Source organism: Arvicola amphibius, chromosome 5 (assembly GCF_903992535.2).
Source record: "Arvicola amphibius chromosome 5, mArvAmp1.2, whole genome shotgun sequence".
NCBI lineage: Eukaryota > Metazoa > Chordata > Mammalia > Rodentia > Cricetidae > Arvicola > Arvicola amphibius.
The window spans coordinates 47,632,359-47,645,235 of NC_052051.1; the positions used below are offsets into that span (position 1 = coordinate 47,632,359).

A 12,877-nucleotide genomic window follows, 5' to 3' on the forward strand; every position below is an offset into this window, starting at 1 on the left:
GCCGCCTGGGCAGCGGGACTCTAGAGACAAAGCGGGACCCGCGCCCTCCTGGGATCCGCGGGGCCACGATCCCATTCCAGGCCACCCGGGGCAAAAGACCGTAACGGCCTTCGCTGTCCCGAGCTGAACTTCTCTGCAACTTCACCTGTTGTGCCCCATGTGTCACCGACACGCACCAAATAAGAACGACCATCTCGGGTCTCTCGGGCGTGTACCTCCAAACTCCCGGCCCCCAGCGTCCAGTTACCCTTTCACAAGCAGTGCCTGCCTAGGGGCAACAGGCCCGGGAGATCACCGAGCCACCAGCCAATGCGACTGGGTCACGCTGCGATCCCGCTTCAAAGAGCCGATCGGGCAGTCAGCTGCCCGGGGCTCGGAACTTGCGTGGCCTAAGTGGTCCTGGGATGCCTACGGGATCTCTCGGCTCCTGTAGATACTGTGGCCCTCGGCGTTCACAGGACGCTCGCAAACTGAACCGGGCCGACGGGGACATCTGTGCAACGAAATCGGTCACTGTGGCCAAACCATGGCTTGAATGAATACAAGCAAAGTCTGGGCGCGTGTGATTTTAATAAACCTCCGCAATGAAGCAGCGCCAGCGAAGAGCCAAGTCTACCCGCCCGTAGCTAAAGCTCGGCTACTTCTCCAGGGCCGCCTGGCTAGCGGCGACGCTTCCCGGCTGGACGCGCTGTCGGCGGGTCCTCGGCTCCAAGCCGAGTCTACGCGCCCGCCCGGCCCTCGAGAGATGCCTCACCAACCCTTCGTGCGGCATCCCGACCCAAGCCAGACTTCGGCTAAGCACCCGCAGCTTCTGTGCCTACGACCCTTTCCCAGAAATGCCCTGCCAGGCAGGAACCGAGGCCAGACTTTGCGGCATTCGCCTCCTGCAACCGCGCGCCAAGCGGGACAAACCAACGCCTCCGCCCGCACGTGCGACACCAGAGACAGATGAACCCGCTCCGCGGGTGAGGCGCCTCTCTTCCATCCGTCCCCGGCCTGCGCCCCGAAAACCGCGAATCGCGGAGAGTTTACCTTGCGTTTCTCAGTCCGAGAATCAGAGTCAGACATTGGGGGAACGAGGGCCAGTGGAAGGGCGCCGAGGCGGTGGCGGCGGGGGAGCAGCAGAGGTTGTGCAGATGCAAGTGGGGCACGGTTCGCAGAACGGCTGCAGGAATCCGGTGACTGCGACGGCGGCAAGGACCGCAGAGCTCCAACCCGCTGGTGACCCAGTGCCTGCAGGGAGCGAAGTGAAACCAGCCTGGCCCAGTGACTCTGCTCCTACTGGGCCCCCGCTCCCGTGCCCAATCACCGCGGGCTCCGCCCCCGCTCGGTCCAGCCCTCACCGAGCCGGAAAGCAAGCCCCACCCCACCCCCGCAGCCCCCCTGGCCGCTGGCGCGTGCAGGCTGCGACAGGTACTGGCGAGGGTAGCCCCGCCGTGCGCGCGCTCCGCCCACCCCAGCGTGTTTACCCTAGTGACTTGGCCTGCGGGCAGCTGCATGCAAGCCCATCCTCCACCCCAAACGTACACGCCCCTCTCTGCCCCTCCCTGTCCGCCGGGAGCGGCCACCTCGCAGAGCGGAACTTAGGGGGCGCTCAGGGCACACTGCTGTGTCCAGCCTGCCGCGGGCACCAGTGGGAAGTCTAAGAACGAGTCCCTGCGCGCTTGCTTTGCGGAGCTTCTCAGCCCCAAACCGTGGGGACTGGGTTGGTGCTAGAATGGGCACTGGCCTTTGACTGTCCTCTCCAAAAATTTATGGCCTCCGGGGAACCCAAATTAGCAAAACGTTCACCCCTCCTCAGCTGTGCCTGGTGCAGGACTCTTCAACGCCACTGTCTTGTGTCGCCATTTAGGGTCTCCCTGGTCGTGAGTGGTGTGTGTGTGTGTGTTGTTGTTTTCCCCAGTGCCCAGTTTCTTAAGAGGTAGGAAGGGCAGTTGAGAAAAGGCAGGGAGATCCTAGGTCTACAGCTCAGCTTCGGGTCGCAATAGCCGTGCACGACAAGCATATGAAATAGGGGATGAGAAAGAAACTATAAAAGAATAACTATAAGGAAAAATGGGGATGGTCTACCGAGGAAAGACGGTTGTGCCGTGCGTTATGTCTCTAAATTTGGGGGGCTCACAGACTACCGCCAGGAATTGTGCATCAGCCGGCTGAAGCTGGCGACTGACTGCGGACGGAGCAGCAGATTTCGGGTCGCGCCGGCAAAGCCATATGGGGGTCGAAAAATCCCCTGATCCTCCTGAGGCCTTCGTGTCCCCAGTCGAAGTCTTGAAGTCAATGGTGCCACACACCCCACCCCCAACCCCTTTCACTCTCTCACCACGGAGACCGGGAGAAGTTGTTCTGGAAATGGAACATCCGGCATCCTAAGTGTGAAGATTAAAGAAACTCCATTTAAGGACTACCCAGCCTGCATCCAGGCTGGCAGAGAGAAGGAAGTGACCTTTTCATGAAAAAGTGACGCGACCTATCGTCCCAACGTCGAACCATCTTGGTCATTTCGGTGTTTATAAGCGGTTCTAACGTCAGCGTGACACAGCACAACCCAGGGTTAAAGTCTTGGTTCTCAGGTGAATCCTGAGGGAGATCAAAGAAGCCACTGGTTCCCAGGGGAGCTGGGGGACTCGCGGCAAAGCCACGTCCCTTCTGTGGGTGAGGGGTGTTCGCTACAGGAGCTCACAGGGCATTGGCATGGATGCAGCCAAGCAGCGGCAGATCCAGGTCTATCCTGACCAAGGCTGCGAGTTAGCGCTGTGCGTTGTCCACTCCGCATCCCACCCATGCAACCCGGTCTGCTAGTGCTCCTAGAGTCCTTAGCCAATAACAAGTCTGCCTGCCCCGCGCTCTTGGCCAGGAGCCGTGCACCTCCAAATCGGGCTAGAAAAGAACCACACAAGAAAAAAAAAGAAAGTCTTTATCGCCCCTTCTCTTTGTAGGAGCAGGCTACCCAGGAGTCTTCCGATTTTGCAACTCTGGGCACGCTAAAAGAAAACATACAGGCACCGGGGAAAGCAACAGGCTGGGCTATGTGCTCTCATTTAGGGCTTAATTAGGGAGACGGCCTGGAAGTGGAGGCTCTTTGCATCACCAGAGAATAAGGCAGTTTAGCGAGCTTCCACCAAATGCCTCACGACAGGTGGCTGCAAGCCCTTGGGCCCTTGTAGCCTTTTCCCGCAGTGTCAGGAGAACGAACTCGTGGGATCAATTTGATGGCAGAGAAGAGCAACGCGGGAAGGGCTAGTGGGTCACCCGTGCCTTCCCGAGGCTGACAACGGGATATGGAGAGAAGGAAGCAAGACGATAGCTAGAGTTAAGAGTGAAACTGGGCAACGCAAAGTCAGGACATAAATGAGAAATTCATTTCCGCCTGTGTAATCTCTCCAAATTCCAAAAGCAGTTTATTGCAGCGATTCCCCAGGCCCGCGTCCCCTACCCCTCCAAGGTGCGGGATTTTCTATTGCTTAATTTATTAAACCTGCATCTACGCTTTTCTAAAGGGCAGATTATAGTGTAGCGCTATGAAACGTTTGTCGCGCGTCGTCCTGTGGTCCGGAGATCGCCTACCTGGTGGGACCAGCTTGACTCCAGGATCACGCTCCCCTCTCTCTCGCCAGCCTGTTTTCTAGCAGAGCTCGAAGCAAGTCTGATTCACTAAGCACCCCTTGTTGAACTTTTGCCCGCACTTGGAGTGGGTGGAGCTTTCCTCCGCCCCTTTTGCCTGAGGGTGTTTGAATTTTATGTTTTGATTTTTTTTTTTCACCCAGCACCAGAGTTTTTCGAAGTCACTTGGAATCTGAGTCACCGATGACAGCAAAGGTCTTTGGTGGCATCAGGCTCTGGGCAAGACCACCGGATCGTCTGAGGATCCAGCGCAGCGGCTGGGAGAGGTCAAGGCAAGGGCCAGGAGAGGTTAACAGACCAGGATAAATCACTGTACTCCCCGAGTTTCCATCTAGTCTCCTTCTCCCGCCCCTCCCCCCTCCTCCCCATAACCTGTCCTGAGCCTTGTCAACCTTAGCATGACCCAAACCCCCGAGTATGGTGGTCGTGCACCTGTCACTTTTGCCCCTGCTCCAACTTTGTATTTGAAGGGAACTCCATGGCAAGGGCAAGCTGCGGACGGAGCACTGTATTTCTTGCCCTGCTGGTTAATAGTCTGGCTCACAGCTTGGACAGCTGGGAGCGCGCCCCTTCCCGCACCAGCGGTGGCGTAGGCGCGGGGTAGAAGGCCCAGGCAGCCCGGGGGTTGGGAATTCCTGCGATTGGTGCATGGAGGTTGGTGTGTGGAATGTTAAAGGCAGAGATCACCTTCAGGGCGTCATCCTTCACGGACTCGCACAAATCCAGCAACTGCAAAACACAACACAAAGGGACAGGTCGGATGTGGGCGCGCTCACGGAGGACTTTCCATCCGCCCCCAATCACTCACAAGGGCTGAAATTCTCCACAACACAGGAAGTTATTGTCTCAAATAAACCTGTATCTTCTTTGAAATTTCTAAGTCTCTGACCCCCAGGTCCTGCCGAAATCTAGGTTTTTCTGCTAAGGGTTGGAGCTCTTTCCCAAGATTATTTTGGTAACTAAAAGACCAAGGTCTGAGAATTAACTCTGCCTCCTCTTTGCTCCCTTTTCTTCTTCCTGCCCTTCTAATCCACCTCTGGAGTGCCACCCTCTGGCGCGCAGAGGCAATTGACAAGAAGAGTCTCTAAAAAGATGAGTGGCAGAAGGTGCCAACAGAGCCTGAAAGGCGGGAGCGAGGGTCCCCAAGACTGGATGGACCACCAAGCAAGCCAAGGCTAAGCGCCGCCCATCACTTTCCGTGCTCTCCAACAGTGGTAAACGGACGAGCGGTAGCTCTCACTCTGCTAGCCACTTCAGGTACATCCCGATAGACTTCCCAGAAGGCAGGGGATGTGGCAGGCTAGAGCTTTGGAGAAGTTGTACTATTGGCTGTGTTTCTATTTCATTTTTCGTGATTTGAATGCCAACACACACACACACACACACACACACACACACACACACACACACACCACATCCAAGGCAGCCAAAATAAAGGATTATTTTTCTAGATCTGAACAAGGGCAGAGGCCTGTATTTTTTTCCCCAAAGTAGCTACATACTACAACTCTGACATTTTTTTTCAAGTCTTCATAAAGCTAGCTATACATTTCTTTGATTAAATCACAACAACCTCCAGGCTTCGTAGTTTATTTTCATGGTTTTAAAAACCACTTTTATGGGCCCCACCCTTGTCCTTGTGTGCTGCCCATATTTTAGGACTGAATTTTTTTCTGCAACGCTCCCCCCCCCCAAAAAAAAAATCTCAGGTGTTCAGAAACTATAGTGACTCCCCAAATGAAAGGGAGAAGGGAGAGAGGGGAAAGAAGTGTGGCGGGAAGGGCACATTCAGGACTTCTTCCTTAAAAATGTGCCCTATTGTACCTGTGATTTCTAAGGAAAAGCTTTGTTCTTCACACACCATGGTTAGGCACCATGAAAAAAGGACTGAAAAGACTTTGATCACTTTTTAAGATGCGACAAGACAGACTGCAACTGACTAGATTTCCAAGTCCGTAATTAATACTCTTGACAAATCCCCAACTAGTCTGTCAACTCTAGATGGCTTTAACCACGCATTTCAAAACCATGAGATAGATGGTCTACACAGTCCCTGAACTCGCCACGTGCCGTCATGTAATTAGTCAAGATAACGTTCCCTTTGGGTTCCATTAAGGCAGCGAGGCCAACTCTTGTCATGTATTCGCCAATGGGGGAAACTTGCTTCGAAAGAAGGCTTGTGAGAGAACACTATGGGTTTGGTTTGTCTAGTGCTAACTGTAGAAGTAACGGTCAGAGGCAGAAATTACATGACTTCGGTTTGCTGGGGAAAGGAGGAGGAGGAGGAAGAAGCACCACCAAATGGCTGGCGAGGAAGAGTATTTCTATACCCATAATCCTCCAGGAATGAGCACACCACAGACAATGGAAAAGAACACCGACCACCTAAGAACACCAAACATTTCCTGGCGAGATACTCTCTAAATCTCAAGCTATCGCTCGCATAGTCTAAAACACCCGTCCTTCTGGTTTTCTCCATGTTTACTGCACTAGAACCCCGATTGTGTAGATGGGGTGGGACTCCTGTGGCACACCCTGCTTCTATGCAGCTCTGCCTATTAAAAAGTTCATAACCATCCCCCTCCTTTCGCTTCCAGTATTTGAACTGCAGTCCTGCCCTGTGCTGGGGGCCATGATGGACTTGAAAAGCTTACCTACACGCGGCACACTGCAGACAGTTATAACCTCTTACAAGTAGAAAGCTACTGCAAAGTTTTAGAGGCTTCAAAAAAAGAAGCCTGTGTAGGGGCTGGCAATATGGCTCAGTGGTTAAGCATACTTGCTGCTCTTGCGGAGAACCTGGGATCAGTTACCAGTACCCACATACTAGCTAACAGATCTCTGTAACTCCAGTTCCAGGGGATCCAGTGCTCTCTTTTGGCCTCCCTGGGCACCAGGGACACATATGGTACATATATGCACATGTAAACAAACACTCATACACATAAAATAAAAATAAATCTTAAAATAAATAAAAACAATCCCCTTAATAAAAAAAGTGCTTGAATAGGGCCTGCAGAGATGCCTCGGGGTTACAAGCCCTTGCTGCTCTTTCAGAGGACTGTAGTCAGACTTTCTTTGCATCACCAGCTCCCAAATAATGACATGGAGACTTCTTAATAATTATAAAAGCTTGGCTTTAGCTTAGGCTTGTTCCCAACTAGGTCTTATAACTCATGTTAACCCATTTATATTAATCTATGCTCTGCCACATGGTTCATTACCTCTCCTCCATACTGGACATTCAACTTCCCCATGGCTCACTGGCAAATTCTCCATGCCTCAGATCCCTCACAGAGTTCCTATCTCTTTCCGGAAGTTTCTCCTATCCTCTCCTGCCTAGCTATTGGCCATTCAGCAATTTATTAAACCAATTAGAAGGTGTCTTTCACACAGTGCAATCAAATATCCCACAACAGAGGACTCAGGTTTGGCTCCCAGCACCCAGGTTAGGTGGTTCACAACTGCCTATAACATGGGTTCCAAGAGATCTGATACCCTCTTCTGGCCTCTGCAGGTACTTGCATGTATTATGATACATAAGATAATAAATAACAAATAAGGAAGCAAGCAGAAGCATTAGGATCAAGAGTGTGGATATATTACTATGTAACCTGAAAGAAAGGATTTCTATCCCGTTTGGCTGCCTATCCCCACCTTCTTGCACTAGTGTCTTCTCTTCTGATTGACTCTACCAGCACTGCCAAAGCCAATTAGGATAGGATAGCCTCATACCAGCAATCTCTAAGCTTCCCACCCTCTAAGCTCTCTTATTTTCACTCAGCAAGGCCCTGACAATATAGAAGTTTGCAGGGTGTGGTACCCCGCCACTGTTTGACCTCTGTGCGTAAGCCTTTTCTGCTTTTGTATGTCATGCCTCTTTTTCCAGCTCCAAATGTTTTCAGGGAAACCCAAGTTGAAAGGCATAGAGAAATGAAAAGCTAATCAGATGAGCCTGTTTCCTGCTAGAACACTGTGCTAGAGAGTCTTTATATCCATCCCATGAATTTTAGAGGACATGTGGTTCATTCAGGTGGTAGAATGTCGAGAAAGTGAATCCTATAGCTGAGGCCTTAAAAGAGGCTTCACAGTCCCCATTCATGCTGTCCTGTGACCCTGATTCCAATTTCTGTCCTGTATCACCTGTTGGAGGCTGGAAACCTGATGAAGAAGGACCAAGGAGTCTTGACTAACAGGCAGCACCCACTGCCGATGCTGTCAAAGGGCTACCTTGTCCCTCCCAGCACTTTGTGCCCTCTTGACTATAACCCAGCAATGATCACACTGCAGACTGCCCAAAGAACTGCCAAGGTTGCAGCCTCACAGAACTGGAATTCATCACTATCGATGGTTGAGATCCAGAAATGCAAAGCAAATAAACTTGCTACATCAGTTATATCCTCTTTTCAGAAAGAACCAGCTGGAGCTGACTTCCATCGTCGAAAGGACTGTTTGGTATTGAGTAATTTCTTGTTCATTATTTTCAGCCAACTTGATTTTTGATGAACCTGGATATTGGGAGAGAAACCAAAAAACAAGAGGAATTGGGGCTGAGGATGGCTCAGCGGTGAAGAGAGCTTGCTGCTCTTGCACTGGACCTGAGTTTTGTTCCCAGCATCCGCATACGGTTATAAGTACCCGTACTTATATCAAACTTCATGGGATCCATGTGTGTATACACACTGACACAGAGACATACATACACCTACAAAAAAATAAAATGAACCTTTTTAAAAAGCAAGAGTGAGTATCTTCAGGGCTGGAGAGATGGCTCAGTTGTTACAGTGCTTGCCACACACACGTGAGGACCCACACCTGAGATATTAAACGAGAGGCATCACATAAACTGGTCCAACATACATCTTCCATTCCAGCACTGCTGGTGGAGGTGGCGATTCCTGGGGATTGCTGACTAAACAGTCTGGCCCACTCAGTGAGCTCCAAGCTTGGTGAGAAACCGTGTCTCTGAAAAAGAAAAGGCGGAAGAGAGCTACCGAGGAAGACACTCGATGTGGACTTTGGCTACCATATGCACACATACACATGTACACCCATGCACACACCCAAGCATCCACACACGAAGGAATGGGAATCTTCAAATAATTAAGAAATATTGCTTGGTCCAAAGATGTGATGGGGATAAAATTTAAGCTACTGGTAAAATGAGGTTTCTGTATTGCTTTGGTTTTGTTTTTGAGGCCGAGTCTTAACTGTACAGGTCTGGCTGGCCTGGAACTCGTTATGTAGACCAGGCTGTTCACAAACTCACAGCTATCTACCTGCAGCTGCCTCTTGAGTGCTGGAATTAAAGGTGTGCATTACCTAGTCCGATATTCTGTATTATATGTGGTTATCACTTAATATCTTTCTCCTGCTGTGATGCATAACTGGCATTTTTCACTGAACATTCAGAGGCCTTGCTCTGGCTCCTTCCCTACCCATTTACAGTCCTCTAAGACTTTTACATTGGGTAATTTTGATTATCAACTTGATTGAATTAGTAAACATATAGAACATACATGAGATGACACACCTTTGTGTATGTGTGTGGAAGAACATACATGAGGCAACACATCTTTGTGTATGTGTGTGGAAGAACATACATGAGATGACACACCTTTGTGTATGTGTGTGGAAGAACATACATGAGATGACACACCTTTGTGTATGTGTGTGGAGGAATGGGGGAAGGCAGGGGGAGTTCTGATGGCTTTTAAGGAGAGGACTGCTCTGAGCCAGGAGAACCACTTTGAATGCAGGCTGGACCACCCCATTGGCTGGGGGACCTGGCCTGGATAAAAATGAGCGAAAGCCAGCCGAGCGCCTGTCCCCCATCCACTAAGAGGTGAGGAAGCTCCTGCTGCCATGTCTTCCCACAATGGTAGACTGCACCCTTGAGCTGCGAGCCTATGTAAATCCTTCCTCCTTTGAATTGCCTCCTGTCAGGGATCAGTCACAGATAGGAGAAAAGCAGGACAAATTACTTAGCCTTTATAAAGGCTAACTAACACTGTCTCGTGGAGTAGCCAGAGGGTAAGTCCTCCACAGGTAACATGCCACCCTAGCACCAACTCACAGCACAGAGGTCGACATGTCCCATAGGCTCACGCAAGGCATCACCTCTCACCTGACTCTGAGATTCTCTCTACCATTCCCCTCCCCACCCCCCCCATGTGGAGAGAGGGCCCTTCCGTCTTTACTGGCCACAGGTCCATTGCTCATGGCAGGATCACTCTTTAGCTTGCTTGAACCCCCAGTTTCAAGAACACCTGCTCCCCCATGGTGTCTTCTGTGGTCAAGATTCAGTAGGCACAAAACAGAATTTTGTGGGTCAAATCAGTCAGGACTCCATCGGAACATTCTGTATCCATTTAGATTCTAGCTGCCAGTGTTGGCATAAGTGGAAAAGTTACATTTGAGGAGGCTGCCTTCCTAAGCTAACGGTGGCTGCAGTGGCGGCGGCAGCGGCAGCAGCAGCAGCAGCAGCATGTCATTCAAGCTAAGTAGAGAGGAGGAGTACAAACAGACAGACCTTCGAAACGTCCTTCCTTTTGCAATGTTTTCAACTGAGTAACACAGCATTCAACTATTTGCTAAGAATTCCTAGAAATGCCCGTTTCAGTGAAAGAATGGGGCTTTGACCCTCAACGCTGCTGTTCTAACCAAGGTATGTTTCTTATCGCTAAGAAGTGTTACATGACTCTTGCACAGACTGAGCATACAAAATATCATTATTTCTGGCTGAGGAGATGGCTCAGTGGTTAAAGTGCTTGCTGACCAAGTTTGAGGACTGGGGTTCAGGTTCCCAAAGCCCATATAAATGACTATTGGTTATGGAGGTCCATCTGTAATTTCAGTCTCAGAAGGCAGAAACAGGATCTTCAGAGTAAGCTAGCCAGAAGACTGGTGGTATTAAAGAACTCTGGGTTTTATTGCGAGACCTTGCCTCAATGAATAAGGTGGAAAAGGATCAATGAAGGATGACTCTTTATATCAATCTCGGGCTTCTGCATGCATGCACATACATATGCATGAGCATACATGTGTGCCTATATACATGTAAAACATGCAAATATACATGTATGCCACACACACAAAGACAGAAAAATGATGATGATGATGATGATGATCTGTGGTTCACAGGCTTGAATCCAGGACCTCACACATGTCATATAAGCACCCCACCCCCGAACTACATCCCTAGCCCTCCCACAATTATCACAGATTCTCTAGATTCTCTAGTTAGCACTAAATGTGATTTCCTTATTATCTGGCATTTCTTTTACTGAGAATGCTTAATCACCGTTACCTAAGACAAAGGCGCTGACACAGAGGCACCAACTTTAACCACTTAATAAAGCGTCTGACATTGATTCAGGCTGCTGCTGATTCATAAGAGGACAAGTTTCTAAAGAAGTGCTCATCGCTTTCTCTTCAGAATACAGGAAACCATATGAAAGTATTGGCAATGGAATTAAAGTAACCACAGGGCTGCGCTTGGTAGCATTTTTAACAGACAAAGGCATTTACACAAAACGAGAAAGAATATTCAATTAGGTGGTTATCATAGAGCTGCAGCATTAGTTTCACACCTTTTAATACCAAAGAATATGGTATTTTAATCAACTGATGGTTTAGCCTGATAAGGTACATAACCAAGAGGGAGTGATTTTTCAGTCGCAAAAATTTCTTCAAGGGCAGAAGCCTCACAAGCCGCCAGAACTAAATACATCCCTTTGGAGGCTTCAGGGAGTGTTTCCGAGCCTGGGATACATTCTTGTAGATGCCAAAATCTATGGGTGTTTAAGTCTCCTGACTAGAATGTGGTAGTATCTGCAACCTCCGCAGACCTCTCTGTGCCTTACACCCTCGCCAGTCTGATATTCTGTACCACGGAACTGCTGGAGCAGTGGTGGCTACTATGTTTCAGGTTTCCCAATTCTAGCGATGTTAGCTCAGCCTTTGGAGCCTCCCCCACGGGATAAGCCCACACTGCTACATGTGTACATTCTAGACAACTGCTCACCTCATGTTTGAAGCATCCAGGGCTTCTGGTTTATCCCCAAAGACCTCATTTTTCTAGGAAGTTGTTTCGTCATTCTTCCTGATCTCATTACAGGTGGTTGTGAGCCACCATGTAGTTGCTGGGAATTGAACTCGGGACCTCTGGAAGACCAGCCAGTGATCTTAACCTCTGAGCCACCTCTCCAGGCCCTCATCATTCTTCCTTAATCGCAGTGCCAACCCACAGAATGGCTATGCTTTGTCCCGATTCTGTATCTTCTTCACATGGGAACAAAGTTCTCTCAACGTTTTTCATATCCCAACTAGAATCGGTAGCCCTTGCAAGTTGCTATTAAAATCTTTTGTGTCCATGAGGATAAAACTTTCAGAATGCAAACCTTCTTGATAATAATGACAGATACACACTCCAAAGGTGAATACTTAGAGGGGCTGTAAGTAGGATATGGACTTAGGAGACTTAGGTGTGCAAGCAAATATAAAAGAATAGTTGTGTATATACTACATCTAGATCATGGAATTGGAATATGTACAGTTAAACACACCATTTAATTGCTTTAAGAACATACAAATTAAGGCTAAATGTTAGGAAGTATGGTCAAGACTTCTATTACCAATTTAAACAGGTCTGCTGATGACAAATGACGAAAGGGAGTGGTGCACCGTGTTCACAGACTGCTGGAGTACTAGTTCTTTCTGAATGGACTTTAGAATCAACGCAAACATAAGCAGGAAATGTTCAGGCAACTCTAAATTGTATAGAAAATTAAAAAAGAATCCATAGGATAACCAAAACAATTTTGAAAAGGAATACAATATATAGGAGGTCTGTATTATTCAACCAATATAAGATTTATTATAACAATCAAGACAAAATTAGTGAAAATAGAAAAATCAATGAATGGAATATGAAGCCCCACCCCCAGCAACCTCATAAGTGTATGTTCAACTGATTCTCCCAGTAGAAGACAAAGCACTTCACTGGACAGAGGGAGGTTTATTTACAAGTAGGGATTAGACACTTGGGTAACTTTCTGAAAATCAATTCACCCCTACATCATCCTATACCCAGAAATTAATTTGAGATAGGAAGTAGACATCCTTATAAAAGCAAACACCATTTAGTTTCTAGGAAAGCATGGGTGTGCCTCCTTACAGCCTTCAGTTAGGCAAAAGTTTCCAGAAAAGACACAAGGGTGAGCATAGGAAAATTAAAAACTGACAACTTAGA

The 12,877-nt window shown here is 48.8% G+C and overlaps 2 protein-coding genes across 5 annotated transcripts in view; both read right to left on the reverse strand.

The window, feature by feature from the left end:
- Positions 1-2,489, reverse strand: part of Bcl2l11 (BCL2 like 11) — a 36,678-nt gene extending 34,189 nt beyond the window's left edge. The window contains exons 1-2 of one of the 4 annotated variants that reach the window (XM_038331122.1): positions 2,324-2,489; positions 1,033-1,233 (exon numbers count right to left, since the gene is read on the reverse strand). In XM_038331122.1, the coding sequence (XP_038187050.1) occupies positions 1,033-1,233; positions 2,324-2,361 (239 nt within the window). In that variant the 5' untranslated portion in view covers positions 2,362-2,489. Of the gene's footprint in view, positions 1-412; positions 470-1,032; positions 1,234-2,323 lie in introns of those variants that run through there. The other 3 variants (XM_038331118.1, XM_038331119.1, XM_038331121.1) reach the window with 3 other exon arrangements.
- A 1,598-nt stretch (positions 2,490-4,087) lies between these two features.
- Acoxl (acyl-CoA oxidase like) overlaps positions 4,088-12,877 on the reverse strand; it is a 257,337-nt gene continuing 248,547 nt past the window's right edge. Inside the window, exon 18 of the mRNA XM_038330539.1 lies at positions 4,088-4,353. Within this exon, the coding sequence (XP_038186467.1) occupies positions 4,165-4,353 (189 nt within the window). The 3' untranslated portion in view covers positions 4,088-4,164. The remainder of the gene's footprint in view (positions 4,354-12,877) is intronic.